Below are 26,739 nucleotides of genomic sequence, written 5' to 3'. Positions count from 1 at the left end.
AAAGATATTTATAACTAACCCAAGACAGTTAGTCATCCGTGTTGGTTTAAATGGGAGCAAATTAAGCATAGTTGTCAGAACAAGCATTGTATTTGCATATTTCCGTTTCATCGTTTACAAGGAGTGCGCACTTCACAGAGAAGGCTTTCCCTAGTGGTAATATGCAAATACATGCTAGAACACACCAATCGTTTTTCGCTAGTTCGTGCATGGCTCTGCCCACCTCCTTGCTTGTTCTGACAGCTATGCTTCATTTGCTCCCATTTAAACCAACACTGATTACGAACAGAGTCCACTAAGTTTTGTAGATGTGACCCTTTGACTTTTTTTTCGTAACAGATTGTAGTTTTGTGAACAGAAAACTGTATAGTACTAACCCTTGTTCTATCTGGGTTAAGCAAAGGTCTGTATAACTAACCCAAGATAGACAACAGCCTATTTTTTCGATGCGAGCAAATTAATCATAGTGGGCAAGGAGGTAGGCAGAGCCAAGCGAGATCCTATTTGCGCGTTCTAGCATGTATTTGCATATTTCGTTAGGGAAGCCTAGTCTGTGAAGTGCTCCTGTGCAATTACTCAATTCGCTCGTGCACTCCTTCTAGACAATGCCATTTAAAAAAAAAACTTCGGCAAAGGGTAAAGTCTACAAAACGTAGTTTCACTCTGTTCGTAGCATATTCTAGTTTTGGGAATAGAAAACTGTATTGAGATCAAATGTTTCATCGATGAGAACATTTGCAGAATGTCGGCCAAAACCATCTGGCGCCATCTTCTCCAATGCAGGCCACTGGGCTTCCTCTCATCACCATATTTGGTCGTGAGTGGAAACGCCAACTGGATGCTTCAGATTTACAGTGAAACATCTGGCTCATTGTTCTATCTTCGGTTTCAGTGAGACTTCTTCATTCAATATGTCGGTCAGCAAACAATGTTTTGTCTGCATGCCGCCACCTACTGTGCTGGAGTGTGTTAAGTGAGACTGTTTATAACAGCACCACCTGTAGGCCAATCTGTGACATTTTTTAGCAAATTACTCTGTGCCAGTTACTTTGTGCCAATTTAGAAAAAGTTACACATTTATGCTTGAGTTATTCGACCATGTCAAGAAAAATAAAATCAAAGAATACAGGAGCGATAAGCAATAGCTTCACCGTGAAACGCTATTAATACAACAATATGGTTTAGTATGCGACGCTAGCTAAGCTCATGCGCAGAAACACGTCTTCAGGTCTAACGGTCCATCGATATAAAGTCATTTTTGACGAAAATTAAAACGTGTCAGTTTGAGGTTGGAATTATAACACAATCAGCTACTTAAGACATTGGCTCGAATCTAAAGTTGTGCCTTCAGAAATCGAGAAAATTATCAATTTAAGGAAGAATTGTCCACTTCCCAAACCCCAGTCTGGTCCGTTGAGTCCACGGAGTGAGTCTTGGGAAGTATCGCGATGTTGGGCCCTCTAGGTTAGAAACTGTGGTAGTAGCTTCAAGACGAGAGGCGCCCCCCGTATGTGTTTATTAGCTAGCTAGCGTCTTACTAGCCTTTAGGCGCGTTACCGTGCACTAGCGTAGAACAACAATAGTTTATATAGCTAAATGAATTAGCTCAACAAGAGGCGTGCCTACCGAGCACCAGACGAGCGAGAGAACTAGCAACTACGTGGTGGGAAGGCTAGCGAAACGGAGAGAAACAGTTCAGCTAACGTTAGCTTGCTAGTTCGGGGTTTCTTGATCCACCGACCGTATTTAGCTTGCTAAAAAGCTAGCTGCTGCTGGAGGCGCAACCGATAACTGCTAGCTACTAGAGGGGAGGAAATGAAGGACAAACAGAAGAGAAAGAAGGAACGCACGTGGGCTGAGGCGGCTCGCATGGTAATACTATCTTTAGTTGTAATATAGTAGCTAGCTAATGTACTGACAGGGAAGAGGAACACTCAGCAACCAAACAAATATTAGTCGGAGCCTGGGCTGTCTTGTTGGCACTGCACGTTAGCTAGCAGGGAGTGCTCGGTTAATCTCCTAAATTAATTTAGCTAAATCGCCAGCATGTTAACAGTGAAATGAGTAAATGCACTGAGCCCCTGATAACGAAATACTCTTATTATTCATATGATTAACGTTAGTCATTCCAAGTGTGGTTGTAGCAGAGTCGTGTATTTAGATGGCTCTGGTTGTATCTAAGCTAACGCTCATTGTTGACAGGAGCATAGCTAACATACGGGTACGTCTGCCTTCCAGTTTGACCCTTTGTTTGCCAGCTAGCGAGTTAGCATAACCCACTGTATTGGTAAATTAGCCAGACTACCAGTGGTACCACCATTCACTGAACATGTAAACAAATAACAATTTCAGAGTTATCCACTCAAGCTAACGTTAATTACACTATCTGCTCTTATTTTAACACATTTAGACAGGTCCCTCTGGTTATGGTCAGAGCAAGGGTCAGGGGAATACCACCCCAAGCCTTAGCTAATGTTATCTAGGTGGTAGCTAGCTACAACCATTCAAAGTTGGATACAGTTGTCTTTATGTAGCTATCATAATGGTTATTGGATAGCTAAGCTGGTGTATGTATGTAAAGTTTTTATTTAGCCATATTGATAAATAAGACAGCTAAGAAGTTTCTTGTAGGCTTCCAGCTAACGTTACTACCCAATGGTATACAAATCATGTCTGTGTTCTTGTGTAATGCAAGTCCTCTTTTGGCTTTCTTCAATGACCATTGCAACATTTTATTGTAATTCAGTTTTCCATTATGGTTTCTTCCGCAACAAGACAGACACCGATTCTCTATGCTTTGTAGAGTGGTCTAAATATACAGGTCTACTATATGAGGTAGATTACATTATTTATATTGTATCAGAGAGTACTTGGATTAAAATTGTGTGTAAAAGGGATATACTATTGGGAATGTCATGAGGTTGCCAGTCAGAGCTGTGTCTTGATGCTGAGTAGGATAATCAGGCACCTACATTGTGTAGTTATGCAAAACCCTAACACATAGTGCCCATTTACTGCTGTAAATGGTCTGCATTCGGCAACAGTCCATTAATTTAAATGGTAGGCAGACCCCTCTTCTGCGACTCAACTGCCAGATGAGGCTGTGTTGCATAGCAGTATCATTGGTGTTTCTTGAGGATTTAGAACTGGATGCAGTTAATGACACATTTTATTCAGTACACATAGCTATAAAGCCTACCATGTTTTATATTGTGCATGCATACTGCAGATGCATTATAGCTCAACTTCGGCTAATTTCTCCTTTCTAATATGGGTGTGGAAGTTACTTAAATCTTAGGGTGGGGCTCTATTCCGTTGCCAGACCCTACTTTTCTGTTCCCTGCCTATCAGCATCCTTGCACGCCGCGGCAGCGCTACATAGCTCAGTGCCATTTTTGGTTTTCACTGTGTGGGGAATGCATGTATTTATAACCGAAGCCCATATGTCACTGCAGATCCTTGTGGTGCGAATGTTTTGGCTAGGCTAGCTTTTGGGGAGCCTAAACAATATTCATAGGCTGAGGTGAGTTTAGTGTGTTCCGAAACTTGTGCTAGGCCATGCTAGCTACTCATTATTCTCTGGGGCATACAGGAATAACAGACCGATTTAGTGATAAGAGATGTAAACAAAAATACAGACTTTCAAGCGTGGTTTGAGAACCGCCAGTGAGAAACACGCATACCTAGTTTGCACGCTCACACATTCAGATAAATGGGGATGGGCCGGTGTGAAATTGTATCTTCACCGAGATAGAGGAACACGCTTCGACTGCACCCACACCACCATATGGAACAAATCCATTTAGGGTTGCATAACACCACATACAAAAAAGGAGAACCTTCAAGACACTTTTCATACTATGACCAACAATGTCATGTTGCCTAGACAACCATAAGCACAGTCTGTAGGCTAGTTTATCATTTTCATATAGGCCTATCTTCAGTAAGTCAAAATAATCTATCTGCCTTGGCATTAATCAGGAGTTTGGTAGTGGTGTGTGATGGGTTTTCTCCATGCATGACTGGGCAGGTTCTTTTCTCCACAGATTCCAGAGAATCCTGATAGGTCTAACTTATCCACCATCTGGCCTTTTGAGTTCCTCAGAGACTGTTTTCAGTTTCCTTTTTCTGCAGGGACAAGGACAACATAATTGTTACATTGAATGCCACATGTCTTGGTATTCTGTAATCAACGCCTCACCGAATCATGGTGCATACTGTTGCTCTATTGTGATGTGCATCTTTAGTGTGTGCCTGTGTTGTGTGCTTGGAGTCGGCTTTGTCTGCTGGTCTCCCTGACCAAAATACCCTTTCCTCTTCTTCCAATTTCCTGCACGCGTGTCCTTGGGTTAATTTGAAGCAGCGCTCTACTACCCAGTCTGTATTATGTGTTGTTCCTTCTCATGCATCCTGTCATGACGACACACTGAGAGGCTCTGGATTGATCGCACAACCTCAAGCACCTATCTCTGGTCTTATTAATGGAAATTAATCAATAATTCACTGTATTTTTAAGGGTGGAGGTGGCACTTAAAACCACATGCTGCTAGGCTATGTAGTGATGTCACTTTATTAGAATTAGTGGTGTAGTGGAGGATAAACATTGTTTATGCACCTTTTTATTTTGTGTGTGTGTTTACCCACCTTTTGCGTAAAAATGCTTTGAAAGTATAGTGAGCATTACTTTTTTCACCACAGCTGGCAATCAGCATTTACCCACTTATTTTGTATCACTTATTTAAATTGTTATCGTATGTTTATATGAATTGGTTCTCCTAGAGGGATAGGCCTAGTTGTGGGTGTATTGTGTGTTGTGCTATTTCACTGTCTTAGTGGATATTAAAGCCACATGCCTTCTGCTGACGAAGCTTGAGTGGTTAACTCAGGCGTTTTGAAACATTTTAATAAATGGACGCTAGTTTAATACACTGCCTTTTGTGAATCTTCCATTCATAAGGTATGGAATTCACATTTTGTTGCCTTTTTTCACCAGATATTTCTGAAGCTGCTGTATTCACTTACTGGATGTATGGTATAGTTATAAACTAGGTATTTGTATGGGCTATAACATGTTCATGACTGACTTTTCTTTCCAGGTTCTAGAGAACTTCTCTGATGCCCCCATGACGCCCAAGCAGATCCTGCATGTTATTCAGACCAAGGGGCTCAAGGAAATGAGGTAAACAACCACCACACACACATTTAATGGAAGGGTGATATTCTGGCATTTAAGCCCTTGTTCTACCACTTACCAGATTCAGATGAACTGCCATTTTATGTCTCTGCGGGCAGTATGAAGGAAGTTAGCATTGGCTTGCAAAACTACTGCTAACCTGGAAGTCTGCAGGTACAATAGCAATGCTACAGTAGCATACTGCACACAGAGACATACAAATGGTATCCACAATTTCATCTGATTCTGGGTAAGTACGGTTGAAGTCGGGAGTTTATATACACTTGGGTTGGAGTCATTAACTTGTTTTTCAACCACTCCACAAATTTCTTGTTAACAAACTATAGTTTCGGCAAGTAGGTTAGGACATCTACTTTGTGCATGACAAGTGATTTTTCCAACAATTGTTTACAGACAGATTATTTCACTTATAATTCACTGTATCTCAATTCCAGTGGGTCAGAAGTTTACATACACTAAGTTGACTGTGGCTTTAAACAGCTTGGAAAATTCTAGAAAATGATGTCGTGGCTTTAGAAGCTTCTGATAGGCTAATTGACATAATTTGAGTCAATTGGAGGTGTACCTGTGGATGAATTTCAAGGCCTACCTTCAAACTCGGTGTCTCTTTGCTTGACATCATTGGAAAATCAAAAGAAATCAGCCAAGAGCTGATCTCCACAAGTGTAGTTCATTCTTGGGAGCAATTTCCAAACCCCTGAAGGTACCACGTTCATCTGTACAAACAATAGTACGCAAGTATAAACACCATGGGACCACACAGCCGTCATAAAGCTCAGGAAGGAGACGCGTTCTGTCTCCTCGCGATGAACGTACTTTGGTGTGAAAAGTGCAAATCGATCCCAGAACAACAGCAAAGGACCTTGTGAAGATGCTGGAGGAAACTGGTACAAAAGTATCTATATCCACAGTAAAACGAGTCCTATATTGACACAACCTGAAAGGCCACTCAGCAAGGAAGAAGCCACTGCTCCAAAACCGCCATAAAAAAAAAAACAGACTACGGTTTGCAACTGCACACTGGGACAATGATCGTACCTTTTGGAGAAATGTCCTCTTTGATGAAACAAAAATAGAACTGTTTGGCCATAATGACCATATTATGTTTGGAGGAAAAAGGGGCATGCTTGCAAGCCGAAGAACACCATCTCAACCGTGAATACGGGGGTGGCAGCATCATGTTTTGGGGGTGCTTTGCTGCAGGAGGGACTGGTGCACTTCACAAAATAGATGGCATCATGAGGGAGGAAAATTTTGGTGATATATTGAAGCAACATCTCAAGACATCAGTCAGGAAGTTAAAGCGTGGGTCTTCCAAATGGGCCTTCCGAATGGACAAGACCCCAAGCATACTTCCAAAGTTGTGACATTATGGTCTAAGGACAACAAAGACAAGATATTGGAACGGCCATCATAATGCCCTGAACTCAATCCCATAGAAAATTTGTGGGCAGAACTGAAAAAGCGAATGAGCAAGGAGGCCTACAAACCTGACTCAGTTACACCAGCTGTGTCAGGGGGAATGGCCCAAAATTCCCCCGACTTATTGTGGGAAGCTTGTGGAAGGCTACCTGAAACGTTTGACCCAAGTTAAACAATTTAAAGGCAATGCTACCAAATACTAATTGAGTGTATGTAAACTTCTGACCCACTGAGAATGTGATGAAAGAAATACAATTTGAAATAAATCAAATCAAATAACATTTATTTATATAGCCCTTCGTACATCAGCTGATATCTCAAAGTGCTGTACAGAAACCCAGCCTAAAACCCCAAACAGCAAGCAATGCAGGTGTAGAAGCACGGTGGCTAGGAAAAACTCCCTAGAAAGGCCAAAACCTAGGAAGAAACCTAGAGAGGAACCAGGCTATGTGGGGTGGCCAGTCCTCTTCTGGCTGTGCCGGGTGGAGATTATAACAAAACATGATCAAGATGTTCAAATGTTCATAGATGACCAGCATGGTCGAATAATAATAATAAGGCAGAATAGTTGAAACTGGAGCAGCAGCACAGTCAGGTGGACTGGGGACAGCAAGGAGTCATCATGTCAGGTATTCCTGGGGCATGGTCCTAGGGCTCAGGTCCTCCGAGAGAGAGAAAGAAAGAGAGAATTAGAGAGAGCATATGTGGGATGGCCAGTCCTCTTCTGGCTGTGCCGGGTGGAGATTATAACAGAACATGGCCAAGATGTTCAAATGTTCATAGATGACCAGCATGGTCGAATAATAATAATAAGGCAGAACAGTTGAAACTGGAGCAGCAGCACAGCCAGGTGGACTGGGGACAGCAAGGAGTCATCATGTCAGGTAGTCCTGGGGCATGGTCCTAGGGCTCAGGTCCTCCGAGAGAGAGAGAAAGAGAGAAGGAGAGAATTAGAGAACGCACACTTAGATTCACACAGGACACCGAATAGGACAGGAGAAGTACTCCAGATATAACAAAAAATCATTCTCTCTACTATTATTCTGACATTTCACATTCTTAAAATAAAGTGGTGATCCTAACTGACCTAAGACAGGGAATCTTTACTAGGGATAAAGGTCAGGAATTGAAACACTTCAGCCAAATACATTTAAACTCTGTTTATGTAAACTTCCAACTTCAACTGTAGAACAAGGGCTTAAATGCCAGAATCTCCCATTATACCTTTTAAAGCCCATCTTTATGGTAATGTATACCAGCAACAAAACCAAGAATGGAATTGCTCATGTTTTATGTAAAATAAGTCAATATGTAATGAGAATATCCATGAGAAAGGAATGTTTCAACTTTGACTCACATTTTTCACAATTCTTCCATGATCTCTACCTGGCCTGATCCACAATATGCTCAACAAAAACAGAAGGTAAGATGGCACAAGAACAAAGGGACAATATTTCCATTTTATGTTTAGCTGTCTCTTTGCATACCATAGGTATTGTTCTGCTTCTCACAGTCATCTTCTCCCCACTCTTTCTCCATCACCCCACCCTGTCTCTCTCTCTCTGTCCACCAGTGGCACAGCCCCTCTGGCCTGTCTGGTGACCATGCTGCATTCCCAGGTGAGGGGGGACAGAGTAAAAAACAGCATCTTCTTTAAGCTTCCTGGCAGGATGAGTCTGTTTACCTTGAAGGTATGGAACCAGCCCAATCCACACACCCATATCTCAAACACGCACGTACCTCTTATATCAAAATACTTAAACTTACATGCAGAATACCTGCTGTTAACTTTTAAATGATTGGAATGAATTATCCAAAGAGAGTATAAAGATTTTCAGTGACCCCTAATAAACCTCATGCAAACCCATATCTGGAATACACACACACATTCATGTTTGTGATAGCAATCTCTCTTCTGACTGTCCCTCTGTAGAAGAACGCTCTGCAGTGGACCAAGAGTTCGAAGGAGGCGGAGACAGCCGAAGCCAGCACACTGGCTACCGCTAACACAGCAACAGCAGGGCCAACGGAAGGTGCGGAGCAAGAGAGCTGTGACTCCATGGAAACAGTTGCAGCCAGTGGAGAGAACGATGGTGTGTGGTTGTGCTCACCACATGCTTTCATCAGTGATCATTTGGTGGAGAGTAAATGCCCTTTTTATTTGGTGTTTACTTCCACTGTAAATTAACATGGTTGAAGTTTACATTACTCACCGCCCATCTTATCAACCTCCTTTTTACAGTTTATCCACCGTTTGTTTATTCCACTACATCACTGGTCTTTATTAAGCACACACATCTAACACATCACTATTAAATCTCTCTGACTGCCCTGTTCAAAGGCACTTTGAAAACAACACAGGAATATGTGTCGTGATAAAGGTGGAAAGAGCATGCCTATGATAGAATAAATTGAAGTGTTTTTAAACAACTGCAAACCAGAGACATTTTTTCTTATTTTTAGGATGTGATTGTTGCTGTGGTTACGGGTGCACATGAAACTGCCAACCCATGGCATAAATATATATTATTTTTTTTTAAGAAACATTTTATTTGGGTGAGCTCCTGTTTATCTGAGTACATGGCTGAAAAGTGCTAGATGATAAACCCCACCAATTGTGATAACAGAAACCAAAACATGTGCAGTGTGAAAAACCTTATTGTCAGTGTTTGTGGTCCATGGACCATTTATCATCGACTAAACCATTTGTAACCCAGTAAAGAGAACCATTTGCTGTCTGACCATAGCCCCCTCTACCCCTTACAGCTTCCATAGATGAGAGCTCGTCCAGTGCATCCTGCTCCACAGAGCCCCAGACCAGGCTGAGTAGATCTGGAGTCTCTAGACAGGTGCGCTCTGAGGCCCAGGCACAGACCCGACTAAGTCGATCCAGACAGGTACACTTTACCCCCTCAACCTGGGCTGTCTGTATGTGTACTGTTGCTCAATAGGGATATTATAGGTGGTTGTGCATAGTGTGCGTAGGTCGAGTCGAAAGAGGTTTTTATGAGTACTACATGCATAGGAAATGATTGCAGATCGCCTTTGTCTGGCTTAGTGATAACCTTAGCATTCTATTACCTCTCACCATGTCCGTTTCTCCTTCCCTGCAGTCGAGCAGACAGAGGAAGAAGGCTGTGATGATGCCGCGAGTGGTCCTCACTCCACTCAAGGTCAATGGTGAACACGTCCCGTCAGGTGAGCACTTCTCTCTGCTAACCCCTTTGCTACCCTAACCCCATCTCGCTATGCCCACACACCTCTTCCTGGGCAAAAAAATGTTGCGGAATATGTAGCATTACACACACAGACACCTCTGAGTCATATTCCTACAGTGGGCTTGGACCATTTCTCACCCAGCATGGGCCTCTACTGCTTTGCCAGTATTTTTATTTATGTGTTGCCTATTTACTTTTGCAGCAGCATTCTTAGACTGTAACCTCTTTAAGTTTCTCAGTAAGCTCTGGGTAACAAAAACATGAGTGGCCTAAAAAACAGTTTTAGTGCTATCTATGGGAAGAAAGTGTAGGAATGGCTAGTGTTCCTGCAGGTGTCGTGTTGACTGAAATGTGACCTGTGTGCAGTTTTGACTGTGCTCCTCGTACACCCAGAGTCTTTCTCTCATTCTATGGATCCCATGAAACCCTCCCCTCTTGTGGCTGATTGTCTGTCAGTCTCTGCGTGCAGAATAACCCTCCTAGCCACTCATTGTCTGAGTGCAACTTCTGTCCTCCCTGCTTCTTTTTGTGTGCACCTGGAAATTCCAGTCTCATATCAGTCCGTCCCTCCCGCCTTACATTTAGCTGCCCAGTAAACCCAATTGCTATCTATGAGGTGGGGGAGCTCTTTCTGAGATTTCTGCTCCACCCTACCCCCCACTCTCCTCTCTCTGTGTTAATGTGGGACTGGGTAACTGCTCCCTTTGCTTTGTCTGTATTGCTCACCTGTCCCAATCCCCCCCACCCCGTGCTATGGGCTCTGCTGCCTCCCCTTTTGGCTTGTCTGCCTGACCTGCCCACCCCCGCCTTCCCGCTCGTAAGTCCCCCCTCAACCACGTGACCGGAGTGTCTCACCAGGCTCCCCCTCCCCCCCACCTCTCCCCCTCAGGAGCAGCGGGGAGGCGCAGGGAAGACTCTAGGGGGGGTCCAGGCCCCACGCTCCGTGCCCGCCCCGAGCTGGCTAGCTGGAAACGCCCCCAGCACTTCAAGAGCTTGCGTGGCTACCACTCAGGTACAGGGGTTAGACCCGGGTATAATAAGACCCACCAACCCAACCAACCTCCCTCCAGTAAACCCTAAAACACCAACCCCTCACTCTCCCAGTTGTAACCCAGTTTATTTTCCTTTCATCATTGTTCAGGACACCTTTGGCAAAGAGATATACCTGATGGAACCTGAACTGTAAACAACTTGACAAATCTGTATATCTTATGAATTTAGCTGTCACAAATGAAGAGGTCAAAGAACATAATCTGGACATAGTACACAATCTGTAGAACTATTAGATGTATGTCTCAGTTTCTACACAGGCCAGCTGTCTACGAATAAGCGTCAAACCTGGACTTTGGGTCAATCCCAGACTGACAGGGTGATTTGGTAGCTAACCAACAGTACGCTGGTCGCTATCATTGTCAGGGTTGCATTGGTCACTAATGCTAACTAAACAGCAGTGCATTGCAGGTTTCTAACTGAATGCCAGGGTCGGCTAGCTATCCCAACACTGGCTACCCGGCCAGGACATACTTAACCGCTCACTGACTGATAGCTGTTGTGATTGTGTTGGCTGCTAAACTAAACGCCTGAATGACTGTGTTGATGGATCTTAACTGGAGTTGTTGGCTTGCAATGGAACAGCCATGCTGTGCTTGCTGTTAGTTGAATGAATGAGTTTTAAACCATATCCATTGGATAGCATTAGCCACTTGCGGGCCTGTGGTTGTGTATGCCTGCAGGGCCCATGAAGAGGAGCCGAGGCGGGGTGGAGGTGGACTTTGAAACGCCCGGCTCTATCCTGGTCAACACCAACATCAGGGCTCTCATCAACATGCGCACCTTCTCTGCCTTCCCAGCCCACTCCCAACAGCAACTCCTGCAGCTCCTCCCTGAGGTTGACCGTCAGGTGAGGGAGCTTGCTCATAATTTATAATCCTAGTCATCATTTACAGTTGAAGTCGGAAGTTTACATACACCTTAGCCAAATACATTTAAACTCAGTTTTTCACAATTCCTGACATTTAATCCTAATAAAAATTCCCTGTTTTAGGTCAGTTAGGATCACCACTTTATGTTAAGAATGTGAAATGTCAGAATAATAGTAGAGTGATTTATTTCAACTTTTATTTTTTTCATCACATTCTCAGTGGGTCAGAATTTTACATACATACTTAATATTTAGTAGCATTGCCTTTTTAAATTGTTTAACTTGGGTCAAATGTTTCGGGTAGCCTTCCACAAGCTTCCCACAACAAGTTAGGTGAATTTTGGCCCATTCCTCCTGACACAGCTGGTGTAACTGAGTCAGGTTTGTAGGCCTCCTTGCTTGCACATGCCTTTTCAGTTCTGCCCACAAATTTTTGTCCTTAAACCATTTTGCCACAACTTTGGAAGTATGCTTGTGGTCATTGTCTATTTGGAAGACCCATTTGCAACCAAGCTCTAACTTCCTGACTGATCCACATAATTTTCCTCCCTCATGATGCCATCTGTTTTGAAGTGCACCAGTCCCTCCTGCAGCAAAGCACCACAACATGATGCTGCTCGCCCCTTGCTGGTTGGGATGGTGTTCTTCGGCTTGCAATCACCCCCCTTTTTCCTCCAAAGATAACAATGGTCATTATGGCCAAACAGTTCTATTTTTGTTTCATCAGACCAGAGGACATTTCTCCAAAAAGTACGATCTTTGTCCCCATGTTCAGTTGCAAACCGCAGTCTGGCTTTTTTATGGCGGTTTTGGAGCAGTGGCTTCTTCCTTGCTGAGCGGCCTTTCAGATTGTCGATATAGGACTCGTTTTTACTGTGGATGTAGATACTTTTGTACCTGTTTCCTCCAGCATCTTCACAAGGTCTTTTGCCGCTGTTCTGGGGTTGATTTGCACTTTTCACACCAAAATACGTTCATCTCGAGGAGACAGAACGCGTCTCCTTCCTGAGCTGTATGACGGCTGCGTGGTCCCATGGTGTTTATACTTGCGTACTATTGTTTGTACAGATGAACGTGGTACCTTCAGGCGTTTGGAAATTGCTCCCAAGGATGAACCAGACTTGTGGAGGTCTACAATTTTTTTTCTGAGGACTTGCCTGATTTCTTTTGCTTTTCCCATGATGTCAAGCAAAGAGGTACTGAGTTTGAAGGTAGGCCTTGAACTACATCCACAGGTACACCTCCAGTTGACTCAAATTATGTCAATTAACCTATCAGAAGCTTCTAAAGCCATGACATTTTCTAGAATTTTCCGAACTGTTTAAAGGCACAGTCAACTGAGTGTTGACTGTGATACAGTGAATTATAAGTGAAATAATCTCTGTAAACATTACTTGTGTCATGCACAAAGTAGATGTCCTAACTGACTTGCCAATACTATAGTTTGTTAACAAGAAATGTGTGGAGTGGTTGAAAAATACGTTTCAATGACTCCAGTCTAAGTGTATGTAAACTTCCTACTTACACTGTATAACTCGAGGACAGATTCCCGGACCCAGGTTAAACCTTTCCCTGGACTAAAAAGATTTATCAATGGAGATTCTCCATTGGAGTGTGCCTTTTTAGTCCAGCCCATAATGTGTCATCATTTCTGTGCCATGTTGTCTGTGAATGTAACCCAGTATGTCCTGTCTTCCTTCTCCAGGTTGGACCTGATGGTCTGGCTCGCCTCAGTAACTCGGCTCTCAACAATGAATTCTTCACTCACGCCTCCCAGAGCTGGAAGGAAAGGCTTGCTGAGGGTTAGTACCTACTTACTTAATTATATACTATGGTTGGTATAAAGGCCCACTGATAACACGTGACTAGGTGTTAGTGACTGGCTACACAGGTGGGGAACTCTTTCCTTTCAGGAGTTAATTCGCTAGCAATTTATTTTACTCTACAGAAATTGCCAGGTATTTTTCTAGAAGTAACATGGTGTACAATAATAACCCATGAATTACTGTCTCTTGGTTATTCAGTATCAGAAAGTACCCATTGATGCTATCACATAGCTTCCTACTAAATACCAGGGGAAACAGAATCAGTCAATACATTAAGTTATTATATAAAACGCTATAGCCAGTTATCTATATGTTAATCTAATATTGTTTGACCTGCTCAGGGGAGTTCACCCATGAGATGCAGGTGCGATTCCGCCAGGAGATGGAGAAAGAGAAGAAAGTGGAGGCATGGAAGGAGAAGTTCTTTGAGGAGTACCACGGTCAAAAGTAAGTCTTCTGAACATCCACAGCCACAACATCGGCTGTTATTTTTTTAAGCTCCCTTTTATTCCATGGAGCATTTGACTTGATTGACTTGATTATTTCCACTGCATAACAGTGTATATACTCTTTATACTAATGTTCTTTTGCTGCAGGTCTGGCCTGACCCGAGAAGAGTCTCTGAAGTTGACGATGAGCGAAGCGCCCGATGCTGCCACCAGCGTTCTGGACAGCAAGGTGGCCTTGGTGGCGGCGGGAACGCCCAAGCGCCGCAATGTGGGCAGGCGGAGGCGTGATGGCAGGATGAGACGGCGAACGCGGGCAGACTTGAGACGCAGGGCGCAACGCACCCTCTGTAAGACCAACTCCCCTACCCTGCAGTCCTCCAAGCAGCTGGAAGGCACGCTCACTTTAGATGCAGCTTCTGTTGCCTCTGTCCCCTTGCCCGTCCCAGAGGCCACCACGGTGCAGGGAGGAGAGGTGGTGTTACAGGCCGACTGTGAACTGGAGGACCCGGCCCAGTGTGCCTCCCTAGAGCTCGTGCCCTGCCCTTCCCCTGTGCTCCCGCCTGTGACCATGCCTGTGCCCACCCCGACCCCCAGTCCCAGCCCTGTATCTATCAGCGCCTCCGATGAGCCTGAAGTCACCGCCCGCCTGCTCCCTGAAGAGCCTGCACCTGCCGTCGCCTCAACCTCCTCTCCCTCCTCCTCGTCTTCCTCCTCCTCCTCCTCATCCTCCTCCCCTTCCTCATCTCCCTCCTCCAACTCAGAGAGACAGGGGGGGTTCACCGCCGGCTTGGATTCTTCCTCCTCGTCCTCTTCTTCCTCCACGGCCGCTGCCACCGCTGATCCACTGGACGACGGGGCCTCCATGGTCACCTCAGTCACGGGGGGCACAACCACCAGCAGCCGGGAGAGCAGCCCTGCAGCCAGCCCCGCCCCCATCATCGCCACCTCCGCCCAGGCCACCAAGGAGCAGAAGAGGAGGCCAGACGAACCCCAGGCCTTCTGCAGCTTCCCCGAAAAGAGGCCGCGAATGGAAGATCGTCAGTCCTTTCGTACCACAATCGACGGGGTTCACACGGAAAAGCCGCAGCCGACAGCAGAGGAGCCCAAGGTCCCACCTATCCGGGTATGAGGTCACCATTTGTAATTTTAACCCTTTATTGTGGCTGTAGTAGTGCAGTAGCAGGCACTCAATTTCTGACAACCTGGAATCCACAATCTGTAAAGTAAGTTTGATTATTGTGAATTGTCTCCACCAAAAATGTCAAACCACGTTGCCAAAAACCAACTTCCTTCTCTGAAGATGGTTAATCATTAGTGATGATTGACTGGGTTTCGGTGTGGGATTCTTAGCCAAGCAATGGATGCGAATGTCTGTTATATGGCCTTTGTAAAATCCATGTTTGATATGCTCTCCTTGTCTGTGTCCCTCCAGATTCAACTCTCCCGAATCAAACCGCCCTGGGTCAAAGGGCCGCCAACCTACCAGATCTGTCCCCGCATCGTGCCCCCCGGCGAGGGCTCGCGGCGCTCAGGGACGGGGGCGCGCACCCTGGCGGACATCAAAGCCCGCGCCCAGCAGGCCCGGGCCCAGCGCGAGGCCGCTGCTGCTGTTGCAGCCACTGGGGACGGACCAGGGCCGGGCGGGGGCAGGGCTGGTGCTGGGCTACAGGATCGCAGCAGTGGAAGACGAACGCGAGAGCACCCAGGACCCGTCGAGCCCGGAGGAGCAGGAGACGTGGAGGAGCAGGGATCGCCTGCGGGCTCTCATCCGCCTAGAACACAACTACAGCAGTCCAAATTAGAGCCCTCTACCCCCACCCCCAATACAGCTGCCTCATCCCCCTCCCTGTCCACCTCTTCCAACCCCTCCCTGTCCTTCTCCGAGCCCCCGCAGACCCCCACTCCATCCCCAACCACCCAGGAGGAGCGACAAGGGGAGCTGAGTGGGGAAGAGGGGACAACACCACCACCAATCAAAGGCACCTCCAACGGACTCTCGGACAAGGCAGCGCTGCTGGAGCCTGAGTCGGTGTCCAGCCACCTCCGAGGGCGAGGCGAGGGGGACGACTGTGACAGGACAATGACCAAAAATGGTCCCCTGGCGCCCACCTCCATACCAGATTCTCTGCCCAGGTTTGGGGCCCAGGGAGTGGATGTGATCAGGTCCCTGGCTGGGGGAGGAGGGGGTGTCATCCAACATGGTTCCCACCACGTGGGGCCACAAGAGAAGCCCCCCACCCCAGCCAGAGAGGGCCAGAGCCAGAGCGAAAAGCATTCGCAGCCCTCTGAGAGGGGGAGAGATACAGCCTCCCTCCCTCGTCTCCCACCTTCAGTCAGAGAGGACGAAGCAGGGCATCACAGCGATTCCACGGAGACGGCCTCCGACTGCGAGAACGAGAGCCAGGAGGAGGAGCCCCACCTGAGCATGTGGAGCCACCGCCTGCCTGCTCAGCGCAACGGCAACATCCAGCACCTCCAAAGGTTGTCTCAGCAGGCCCACGGCCAGCCTGTGATCTGCAGCCCCCCTCTACAGCAGATCCAGCAGCCGGTCATCCAGACTCACGTGTCCAACCACCATGGCCACAGCCAAACGGTCATCCAGCCCTGCTTCCCCAACGGCCTGCCCAGCCAGAGTCTCATACAGCCAGGCCAAAAGCAGCCGCAGCCTGAATGCACTCCTCACCCAGACCAACAGACTCTCGCTGCGCCACACTCTCAAACCCAGAGGGGGCACAAAACGGACCCAATGGATGACTACAAAGCGTCCAGCCGGGGCTCGGCTGAGGAGAACTGTAGGCTGGGGCTGAAGCCTTCTCCCATGCACCCCACCGCTGGCTCCAAGAGGCTCCCTAGTTCGGCCCGGCCTGTGTCCACAGTGGAGGCCAACAATCCTCTGGTCACCCAGCTGCTTCAAGGCAGCCTCCCGATGGAGAAAGTCCTGCCGCAGACGCACTCATCCAGCAAGCTAGAGATCAACCGCCTGCCAGGGGGGCCCCAGCCAGCCCCCCAGTCCCAGCTCAACTGGCAGCAACAGACCAAGTCTCCGGGCCTTCGCTTCAGGGGTCCCACAGAGGCCCATACGGGGGAGTCCCTGGTCCCTGAGTTGTCCTCTCAGAACCAGCAGAAGTCCCCTGTTGGCCGAGGAGGCTCCCCTGGAGCAAGCCGGAGCTTCGGGTCCTCTCCCCTGGGCACAGTGCCCTCCCGCATGGCCTGCCTGCTGGAGGAGGCCTCCTCTCGGGCCACAGCCATGCAGCAGTATCTGTCCCAGCAGCCAGGTGGCTCTGTACCCCTCGGGGCCGTGCCCGTCATCACATCCCTCTCTTCATCCTCTTCCTCCAGACGGAACTCCCAAGAGTCGGCCGTTATCAGAGAGTCTCCAGAGAGGCACCACAACAACATTGCTCAGCCCCGGGCCACCCCCGACCTCTGCCCCTCTGAGGTGGTCCCCACTGTCAAGATAAACTGGCACCCTTCCAAACCCCACCCCCCGCACCAACAGCAGCTCTCGCCTGCACCCAACGTGAAGAGCGAGGTTTCCTCCCGGCCCTCTTGTCAAGCTCTTGCCAAAACCTCCCCCTCTGGCCCCATGGTAGGTGGTGGGCCAGGTGTGGTGGTCACCAAAAAGGAGGCAGTGAACTCTATGGACGATTACCTGACTGGAGGAGGTGGGGCTATGGAGGGACTGCTGAACATGGAGATGTCTTTAGCCCGCATGGCTAAGAAGGAGGCGCAAAGCAAAGCTCAATACTCTTCCACCTCCCCCTCTTCATCTTCATCCTCCTCTTCGATCTCCTCCCTCCCTTTCCAGCTCTACGGTAAGCTGCCCAAGCAGGGCGGGGGCAGCGGTGTGTCGGCCCCCGGCTTCAGCTATACGGCCAACGTGTCTGTGGTAGACGGCAGCGGCTTCTCGAGGAGCATCGCCGATGGTGTCCTACAGCTGCGTCAGCGCCACAGTGCCAGCCAGAGTGCCACGCTCAGCATCCAGGCGTTTGCAGACAGCGCCGCTGAGGAGGTGGCCCTCAAGTGCTCCTGCCGCCTCAAGGCCATGATCATGTGCCAGGGCTGCGGGGCCTTCTGCCACGACGACTGCATCGGCCCCTCCAAACTGTGTGTATCCTGCTTGGTGGTCAGATAGGTGCTTTTGCTGACGTTGCTACAGTGTTGGTGGTTTGGTGTGCCACCTTCAGCATACCTGCTCCATGTATAAACTGTTAACTAACCTAACACACCCAGGACTTGAGAGAAATAAGGGTGTGGGACTTAAGGCTTTGACATGTTCCACCCTCGGAAGAAGGTGGAACACAGGCAGGGTGATGCCTTGTATTATATCGGTCTGTATTTTTTGTTGCTTATTTTTTCTAATGCCATTATGATTATTATTTTGTATTATAATTATTAATGTGAATTTACTTGGCACGGTTGATTTGTAAATTGTGCCTTTTTTTTTTCTCCAAAAAGCATTTACCTCATCTTGACACCTGTCATCAGTTCAGTGTGAAAATGGTGGCTGTTTTGTTATTGTTTTTGTTTTCCTCTCTGGGGAATTTGTTCTAGTCTTTCTTGCAAATAAATATTTTTTTAAATCATTAAAGCAAGCATAAATTCCATTTGTTTTTTTCTAATTGCTTTCTTTTAATTTTTCCCACACAAAGTCAAGACTACTCTGCAGCTAAGCACAATATTCAAAACTAATCAAGCAGTCTGGTCTTAAGCAATACAACTTTTTAATTTGCTTGCAGTATAGTTTAACTTGTTTTAATGATAGTCACGCTACAATTATTTTCCAAACATCTTGTCACACGTAGATATTTATTCTAAATACAAATTTTTACTTCCGCTGAACAACTTGACACATTGTAGAACGGAACCACAAGAAACATTTGGAGCCGGCCAGTGCTGGAGAAGTTTGGCACTGAGAACATCAGACAAAACATTTTATAAACACCACCAAAGAGCATTGCACTGAAGTTCCAATGTAGACCAATTAGTACTTAAATTCCTTCACAGGTGGATACATACATTCTTCACTACTTTGACTACAGTTCTGCATTAAGAACCCAATGGTAAATTGCTATCCCACACTCATTCACTTTTTACCCCTAATCCAGGGGTGTTCTACAGTCTCTGATTATTTGAAAAGATGTGATGAAAGAATTCACAAAATGAGTGAATTTGGGTAATATTGTTTGACAATGTGGTCCTTTCATTTCTATACCTACTGTGTGCAAAAATGTGTTACTATACTTTAATGCCTGGAGCCCTCGACATTTGCCTGAACAGAAATGGCCTCTTCAACAAATTCCCTGCTTTCACCAAGTACATTCAATGCAGTAAGATATGAACACAGAATGAGGAAACTATTTTCACAACATTTGGGGCTTTCAGTACTTGTAAGTCCATCTCAAAAGCTCCACTGAATTGTTCGGTCAGTCAAAAGTATAATTTTCCAAACAATCACATTTACAAAATTCAAAGGGAATAAAGAAGGACTTGGAGACTGGATGCCCCGGTTAGGCACAAGACCGAAGATACCCAAAAGATGGGTAGATGGAGTTCACAGGTAGGGAATTGAGTGAGATTATGAGAATTGAGTGTTCAGAGGAGTTGTTGGGATAGTCCTATGAGGCTGGTGGTGGTGACGTCTCTGGGGCTGACTAAGTAAGCTTCCAATCCCTAACTCGCCATCCTTGTTTTTCCAACTCAACTGTTACCTCCTAGGCACCTCTGGATAGGTTTACCTGGGCTGTCAGGGGAGGGGGAGATGGTGCCATTACCATATTGCTTCTACTTATCCAATTATTCTAGATATTCACTTCAACATGAAGTTTTTAGGGGTTGATTTCAAATTCACCAGTTGTTGACTTGCAACTTATTAGGTAGGCTGTATAAAAAAATAGTAGGAACTCATTTTAGCCATTCCACTGGAGTTATCAGCCTATTTCTTACACATCCATTACTTCTGAATCCAGAAAGGGGAGTCAACAAGGGCATAGGGATGGGAACAAGTTAAAGAATGGGCGCACAGCTTCACGTCTCCTGTCCCTCCCTACTTCTCTCTGTAGTGAAGCAGGTACATCTTCAGAGGCTCAGGGAGCGGCAGACCCAAGATCCTCTCTCTTAGCAGGTTCACTGGAGCCTCATGTAGAAGGGCACCGCCCTCCCTCCTCTCCTCCTCCTCCTCTTCCTCAGGATCTCCTAGAACCCTGCAGTTCCCCTCTTCCACTTCCTCGTCCTCCTGCTCTTCTTCGGTGTCGGTTCCAGAGCGGTTGTTGTTGTTGTCCATCGGCCCGGGGATGAGGCGGCTCATGAATACGTAGCGGTTGGAGAGTAGGGTGGAGCCACGGTGTTGGGCCCGCCTCCGTCGGAACCGCTCCCCGCTGTGGGCCAGCCTCCTCCTGGGCAACGGCCCTGGCCCCGCCACTGTCTTCTTCAACGTCAGGCGGATAGAAATGCGAGCCAAGTCCTGCAGAGTCCGCACCTCAAACATGGTCGCTGGGGAGGCACACACACCACACGATGAAACCATTTCACCCTGCCCACATAGTAAGTGATGGAAGTTCTGCAATCTCATTTTCTAACTATTCCAACATGCATGAGACAACAGTGTTCAGCTGCTTTCACCTCCTGCCTCCTTCCCCAGTCTCTTGAGTCTCCAAGGCCTGTATTCACAAAGCCTCTCAGAGTAGGAGTGCTGAGCTAGAATAATAATAATTTAGAGGGTGCCTATATTTCTTATTTTTTGCAAATCCTAACTCCCCCGAGACACCCTCGGAGAGTACAGTACTCGTACAGTACTTACGTAAAGGCACTGCTTTAGATTTACTGTTGTCTCTGTGTTTGGGCAACACCAGTGGGGCAAATGACACAGCAATGATCTTTTTGGTCTCCCAGCTGTTGTAGCCTGTTCGAGTAATCTTGGTCAACTAAGGAGAGGAAGGACAATGATGTGTTTATGTGTACTTGAAATGTGTTTGTATTAAGCAGGGTTAATAAATACATCTACAGTGCATTCGGGAAAGTATTCAGAACCCTTCCCTTTTTCAAAATGTTGTTACGGCCTTATTCTAAAATGGATTAAATAAATAAAAATGTCTCAATTTACACAGAACAGCCCATAATGACAAAACAAAACTGTTTTTTAGAAATGTTTGCTAATTTCTCAAAAATAAACAAACACCTTATTTGGTATTTTATTAGGATCCCCATTAGCTTTTGCAAAAGCAGCAGCTACTCTTCCTGTGGTCTTCACAAAACATAATACAGAATGACAATACAGAACATCAATAGACAAGAACAGCTCAAGGACCTACAGTACCTACCTACCTACCTACATACATACATACATACATAAATTTAAATACGTTTTTAGACCCTTTGCTAGGAGACTCGAAATTGAACTCAGGTGCACCCTGTTTCCATTGATTGTCCTTGAGATATTTCTACAACTTGATTTGAGTCCACCTGTGGTAAACTTTATTAATTGAAAATGATTTGGAAAGGCACACACCTGTCTATATAAAAAGGTTCCACAGTTGACAGTGCATGTCAGAGTATAACCAAGCCATGAGTTTGAAGGAATTGTCCGTAGAGCTCAGAGACTGGAATGTGTCGAGGCACAGATCTGGGGAAGGGTACCAAAACATTTCTGCAGCATAGAAGGTCCCCAACAATACAGTGGTCTCAATTGTTATTAAATGGAAGAAGTTTAGAACCACTATGACTCTTCCTAGAGCTGCGCAATCGGGGGAGAAGGGCCTTGGTCAGGGAGGTGACCAATAACCCGATGGTCACTTTGGCAGACCTCCAGAGTTCCTTAGTGGAGGAGATGGGAGAACCTTCCAGATAACAACCATCCCTGCAGCACTCCACTAATCAGGCCTTTATGGTAGAGTGGCCAGACGGAAGCCACTCCTCAGTAAAAAGGCACATGATGGCCCGCTTAGAGTTTGCCAAACGACACCTAAAGGACTCTCAGACCATGAGAATCAACATTCCCTGGTCTAATGAAACCATGATTGAACTCTTTGGCCTCAATACCAAGTGTCATGTCTGGAGGAAACCTGGCACCATTCCCACGATGAAGCATGGTGGTGGCAGCATCATACTGTGGGGATGTTTTCAGCGGCAGGGACTGGGAGACTAGTCAGGATCGAGGGAAAGATGAACGGAGGGAAGTACAGCGAGACCCTTGATGAAAACGTGCTCCAGAGCGCTCAGGACCTCCAACTGGGGCAAAGGTTCACCTTCCAACAGGACAATGACCCTAAGCACACAGCCAAGACAACGCAGGAGTGGCTTCGGGATAAGTCTCTGAATGTCCTTGAGTGGCCCAGCCAAAGCCCGGACTTGAACCTGATCAAACATCTCTGGAGAGTCCTGAAAATAGCTCTGTAGCGACACTCCCCATGCAACCTTACAGAGCTTGAGAGGATCTGCAGAGAAGAATGGGAGAAACTCCCCAAATACATGTGTGCCAAGCTTGTAGAGTCATACCCAAGAAGACTCAAGGCTGTAATCACTGCCAAAGGTGCTTCAACACAGTACTGAGTAAAGGGTCTGAAGACTTACGTAAATCTGATATTTCAGTTAATTTTTTCAACATTTGTAAACATTTCTAACAACCTGTTTTTGCTTTGCCAATATGGGGTGTTGTGTGTAGATTGAGAAGGGGGAAACAATTGTATCTATTTTAGAATAAGGCTAAAATGTAACAATGTTGAAAAAGTCAAGGGATCTGAATACTTTCTGAATGCACTATAATTAGAAGGGGAAAAAAGTGCATTTATATGGAACCTTTCTCTAAACCCAAGTCACAAATGGAGCACAGAGCATTAGCTACACACAAAGGAAACAAGTGTCAAAATGTATCAATGGTATAAAAACCACTTCTAGGAGCAGGACCAAGAAAGAAGAGACAACACAAACTCTACAACAGAGAATGCAAGGGACAGGGGAGATGAAACCACAAGACACCAGAATAGATTCAAGTTCTAAAAATAGCACTGGGTGAAGAGATGAGTTTATTCTAGTTCAGGGATCATCAACTAGATTCAGCTGCGGGACGATTTCTTTCGTGAGCGGATGGTCGGGAACATAATTACAAATTATTTGTAGACTGCAAATTGACCACAAGAAGCCCAAACAGATCATGTTTGACTAAGACAATAATCATTTCAAACCTTGCTTACATTTGTATATGATCACGTGTCTCTCTATTATTTTTGGGAATATTTGGGAACATATTTATTTTATTAAAATCACTTGGAGCTGATTTCTTGGTGCCTTTACAGTATATTATGCACCCCCCCCCCCCCCCCCCCCCCACACACACACACACACACACACACACAAAAAGGGTCTGAATACTTATGTACATGTGTTTTTTATATATATTGGAAAAAATTTAAAAAACAGTTTTTGCTTTGTCATTATGGGGTATTGTGTGTAGATTGAGGGGGGGGGAATATTTAATCCATTTAAGAACAAGGCTGTAACGTAACAAACTGTGGAAAAAAATCAAGGGGTCTGAATACTTTCAGAATGCACTGTATAGTTTGTGGGTATGGTTTGTGGGTGTGCACACATGCTGACCTTCTCCTCCAATGGCAGCACTAGGATTCCTCCTACTTTGAGCAGGTTCTTCATGTAGTCTTCCTGCTCCCGCTGCACCCCAGCTCCACAATACACCCGGTCATACTGACCACTCTCTGGGGCTATCTCCAGACAGTTCCCTATCACGAAACAGGGCTCGCAGAACTCAAACCTACACACACACAGACAGAAACACACGTTTCCCCCATTCCAGTCTGATGTTTATTGGATAACTTTAGCACTCCCGAAACAGTTTTCTCGACAATCTTATCAACGACACCTAACCCAGAATAAATGTGCCCTGTACACCGAAGACACAGACTTTGTGTGGTGAGAGTCTGTGTGGTGAGTAGCCTACTCACAATAACTGTTATCTTACTAGCTTGTTACAGAGTAATTACATTTAACTGGTTGCGCCTGATGGCATTATACCAGAGTTATAGGAGCTTCTGCTCTGTTGACTTCCTTTCTCTTTCTACCACCTTCTCTCCAGCTCTCTCATCATGAAACCCTCCTACCTGTCGAAGCTGTCGCTGGTCTTGATGAAGAACTCCAGTTTCTGGTATGCATACTCAATGACATCTTGATGCAGCTCCACACCATGGTTCACTCCAAATGGACCTACAGTAAGGATGAGAAACAAGGAAAGAGTCAGTCCATCAACAATGAGAGTCCATCAATAATTTACACTTCTCCATTTTCTTTCCCTTAACAGGGCACATTCACAGGCTTGTGTATAGCAGTGGAGACCACAAGTGGCTGAGAGTCTCAATGACAAGAATTGTGCTCAGCCTCTCTTGCTCCATTGCAATGCACTTTTCTAATTTAAGTCACCAAAGTTTTGAGAATATCTAGTGAATCTGGAGCAAGTCTATCCTTTTTCACACAGCCTAGATTTCACCTGGCCAGGTGAGGTTTGTGTTGTCCTGACTCACCCAGTATGAGTCCCACCATGGTGCTGAGGTAGCCCGTGCCACTGCCCAGGTTGAGGAAGGACAGGCCAGGCTGGAGATCCAAGGCCTCCATCACCTCTGAGTAGATGCAGGGGGCTGAGAGGTGGATGTTGCCGTGCCTCCAGGCCAGGTCCTTGTAGGCGCTGTCTCTGAACTCTTCCAGATAGTAGTCGGCCCTGTCGATTGCCCTGAAGGCCTGCTCCACCAGGTCCGAACGGATGTACTGGGCCTGCTTCAGGTTGTCAATCAACTCATCATTGTCCTCCCCCGCACTCACTGCTCCTCCCATCTTCACGGTCTCAGAGAGAGAGAGAGGAGAGAGAGAGAGAGAGAGGGAGAGAGAGAGAGAGAGAGAGATTAAACGGAATGTAAGCTTGAGAGATCAGGTTGGTTTAACTAGGATTGAGTCAGACAAAAGGTGTCAAATATTGATCAATTGATTCATCATCCCCCTCGTCTCCCCAATGATCCGTACCAGCTTCTGTACTTTCCGAAATGCTGACCTCAGGCTCCAGATAATAACTTTTTTATTGCTATATTTGGATTAACCACTGACTTGGGACGTTATAAAAAATAAATGTTATTTTCCATCTGCATTTAACAGAGCCAAGCAGTAGCTGGAGAAAATAATTTGTATTTTAGGGTCTTGAAGGTGTGTGCAAAATACAGGCCTGTTTTATAACCACTTTCTTCAAGTCTTTCATTAAGTTCTTATATCATAAACAAGTCAAATAAGCCCTTTCCCTGTGTTTTCACCAGTAGCCGGGCGGTGGCACTGCCACAGTACACGAGAATCCTAGTGACGGTGGTAGAGAGGCATATTTCGCACCAATCAACGGACACACAAAATACAGCTGCGCCACTGAATAACAAAAGAGTCTGTATTACATAAATATTCTCATTGCCACCAAAACTACTGCAACCAACATTTAGGTCATCATTTCATACGCATTCGTCATAGTGTTTTGTTATGCCTTATTTGAAACAGTTTGATAAGGCTTTGTTATCAACAACCAACCAAGACGTGCACAAACTGCAGCCGCAATGTGAGCTACATAAAAAAAGTATCACCTTTGTCTCTGTTGATGTCGTCTATGAAGAGCTGCTATGCAGAGAAGAAAAATTATGGTCTGGTTGGAGCTAACAGAAATACGAAGCAGCCGTCTTTACCTTATGGAAGTGACGTTTAATCGACGCTGCTTTATAGTGTCAACTGTACTTCTCAAAATTATGTTGAAATCGTATATGTTGTTACCTTCTCGTTTCCCCCCATACACATTCAATAGATTTCACCACTATTATGGATGTAAACATTGACCAGCTGACAATAACGTCACACGCAGTAACACCCAAATGTGCGCTCAGCACCCCCGGTGGAGTAATATTGTAAGATCTGACAGGCGCCAGCAACACCTGGGCAGAGGAACGCGCCATTGTGAAAGGAAACTATTTTTTAATGTAACCTTTATTTAACTAGGCAAGTCAGTTATCTTCGATGGAATATTCGTCTTGCATCGGCCGAGATGTAAAGTGGCAATTTTAGTCCAATAGAAACTATGCTTTAAATGCGATTTCGTAATATCCATTTAAAGTTATTTACCTTGTTTGACATGAAACATAAAGCAGTATGTGGGATGTAGGCCTATAATATTGCCACGTTCATGTTCTATTCGGTACTAGGAAACTCTGACATTTCCAACATGCTGATAGTAATTATAAACGTGTCGCGTTCAACGAATCATCAATTCGGACATTTTCGAGTTTGTTAGTGCCGACCAGAATACGAACGCGGCATAAGACAATTGTAAGCCTATATTGATACAGTGCCTATCTATAGACAGTCTGCACCCCTGTCAAAATGTTAATATTTTGTTGCATTATAGCCTGGAATTAAAATGCATATAGTTGTTTTTCACATTTAACTACACATCCTACCCCACAACCACAGTGTCCACAGTGTCTCCCAATCCCTCTTGTCTCAGCCTCCAGTGTTTATGCTGCAGTAGTTTATGTGTCGGGGGGGCTAGGGTCAGTCTGTTATATCTGGAGTATTTCTCCTGTCTTATCCGGTGTCTTGTGTGAATTTAAGTATGCTCTCTCTAATTCTCTCTTTTGTTCTCCCTCTCGGAGGACCTGAACCCTAGGACCATGCCTCAGGACTACCT

General features: G+C 45.9%; 2 protein-coding genes across 8 annotated transcripts; one reads left to right on the top strand and one right to left on the bottom strand.

The window, feature by feature from the left end:
- The first annotated feature begins 1,459 nt into the window (after window positions 1-1,459).
- On the top strand, window positions 1,460-18,583 carry LOC139368687 (polycomb group protein ASXL1-like). 2 transcript variants are annotated; one of them, XM_071107887.1, is made up of 13 exons: window positions 1,460-1,872; window positions 5,097-5,179; window positions 8,037-8,039; window positions 8,190-8,307; window positions 8,550-8,709; window positions 9,383-9,513; window positions 9,730-9,814; window positions 10,724-10,846; window positions 11,568-11,734; window positions 13,461-13,557; window positions 13,923-14,028; window positions 14,178-15,153; window positions 15,463-18,583. In XM_071107887.1, the coding sequence occupies exons 1-13, from the start codon at window positions 1,816-1,818 to the stop codon at window positions 18,163-18,165; spliced, it is 4,809 nt and encodes a 1,602-aa protein (XP_070963988.1). In that variant the 5' UTR covers window positions 1,460-1,815; the 3' UTR covers window positions 18,166-18,583. The 2 variants fall into 2 exon arrangements, with proteins under 2 accessions (XP_070963988.1, XP_070963987.1); XM_071107886.1 differs by lacking the exons at window positions 1,460-1,872; window positions 5,097-5,179; window positions 10,724-10,846 and having other exon boundaries at window positions 7,961-8,039.
- Window positions 18,584-18,637: 54 nt separating this feature from the next.
- LOC139368686 (protein-L-isoaspartate O-methyltransferase domain-containing protein 2-like) lies at window positions 18,638-26,551 on the bottom strand. Of its 6 annotated transcripts, none has more exons than XM_071107881.1 (7): window positions 25,830-25,899; window positions 25,646-25,676; window positions 24,557-24,872; window positions 24,140-24,242; window positions 23,622-23,793; window positions 20,830-20,953; window positions 18,638-20,522 (listed from the first exon to the last, which is right to left on the bottom strand). In XM_071107881.1, the coding sequence occupies exons 3-7, from the start codon at window positions 24,861-24,863 to the stop codon at window positions 20,077-20,079; spliced, it is 1,152 nt and encodes a 383-aa protein (XP_070963982.1). In that variant the 5' UTR covers window positions 24,864-24,872; window positions 25,646-25,676; window positions 25,830-25,899; the 3' UTR covers window positions 18,638-20,076. The 6 variants fall into 6 exon arrangements, with proteins under 6 accessions (XP_070963982.1, XP_070963983.1, XP_070963984.1 ...); XM_071107882.1 differs by lacking the exon at window positions 25,830-25,899 and adding an exon at window positions 25,745-25,820; XM_071107883.1 differs by lacking the exon at window positions 25,830-25,899 and adding an exon at window positions 25,745-25,817 and having other exon boundaries at window positions 24,557-24,863.
- Between the last annotated feature and the right edge of the window lie 188 nt (window positions 26,552-26,739).

Source organism: Oncorhynchus clarkii, chromosome 16 (assembly GCF_045791955.1).
Source record: "Oncorhynchus clarkii lewisi isolate Uvic-CL-2024 chromosome 16, UVic_Ocla_1.0, whole genome shotgun sequence".
NCBI classification, from domain to species: domain Eukaryota; kingdom Metazoa; phylum Chordata; class Actinopteri; order Salmoniformes; family Salmonidae; genus Oncorhynchus; species Oncorhynchus clarkii.
The sequence above is the reverse complement of the archived record's forward strand: the minus strand, read 5'-3'. Positions and strand labels throughout refer to the sequence as shown.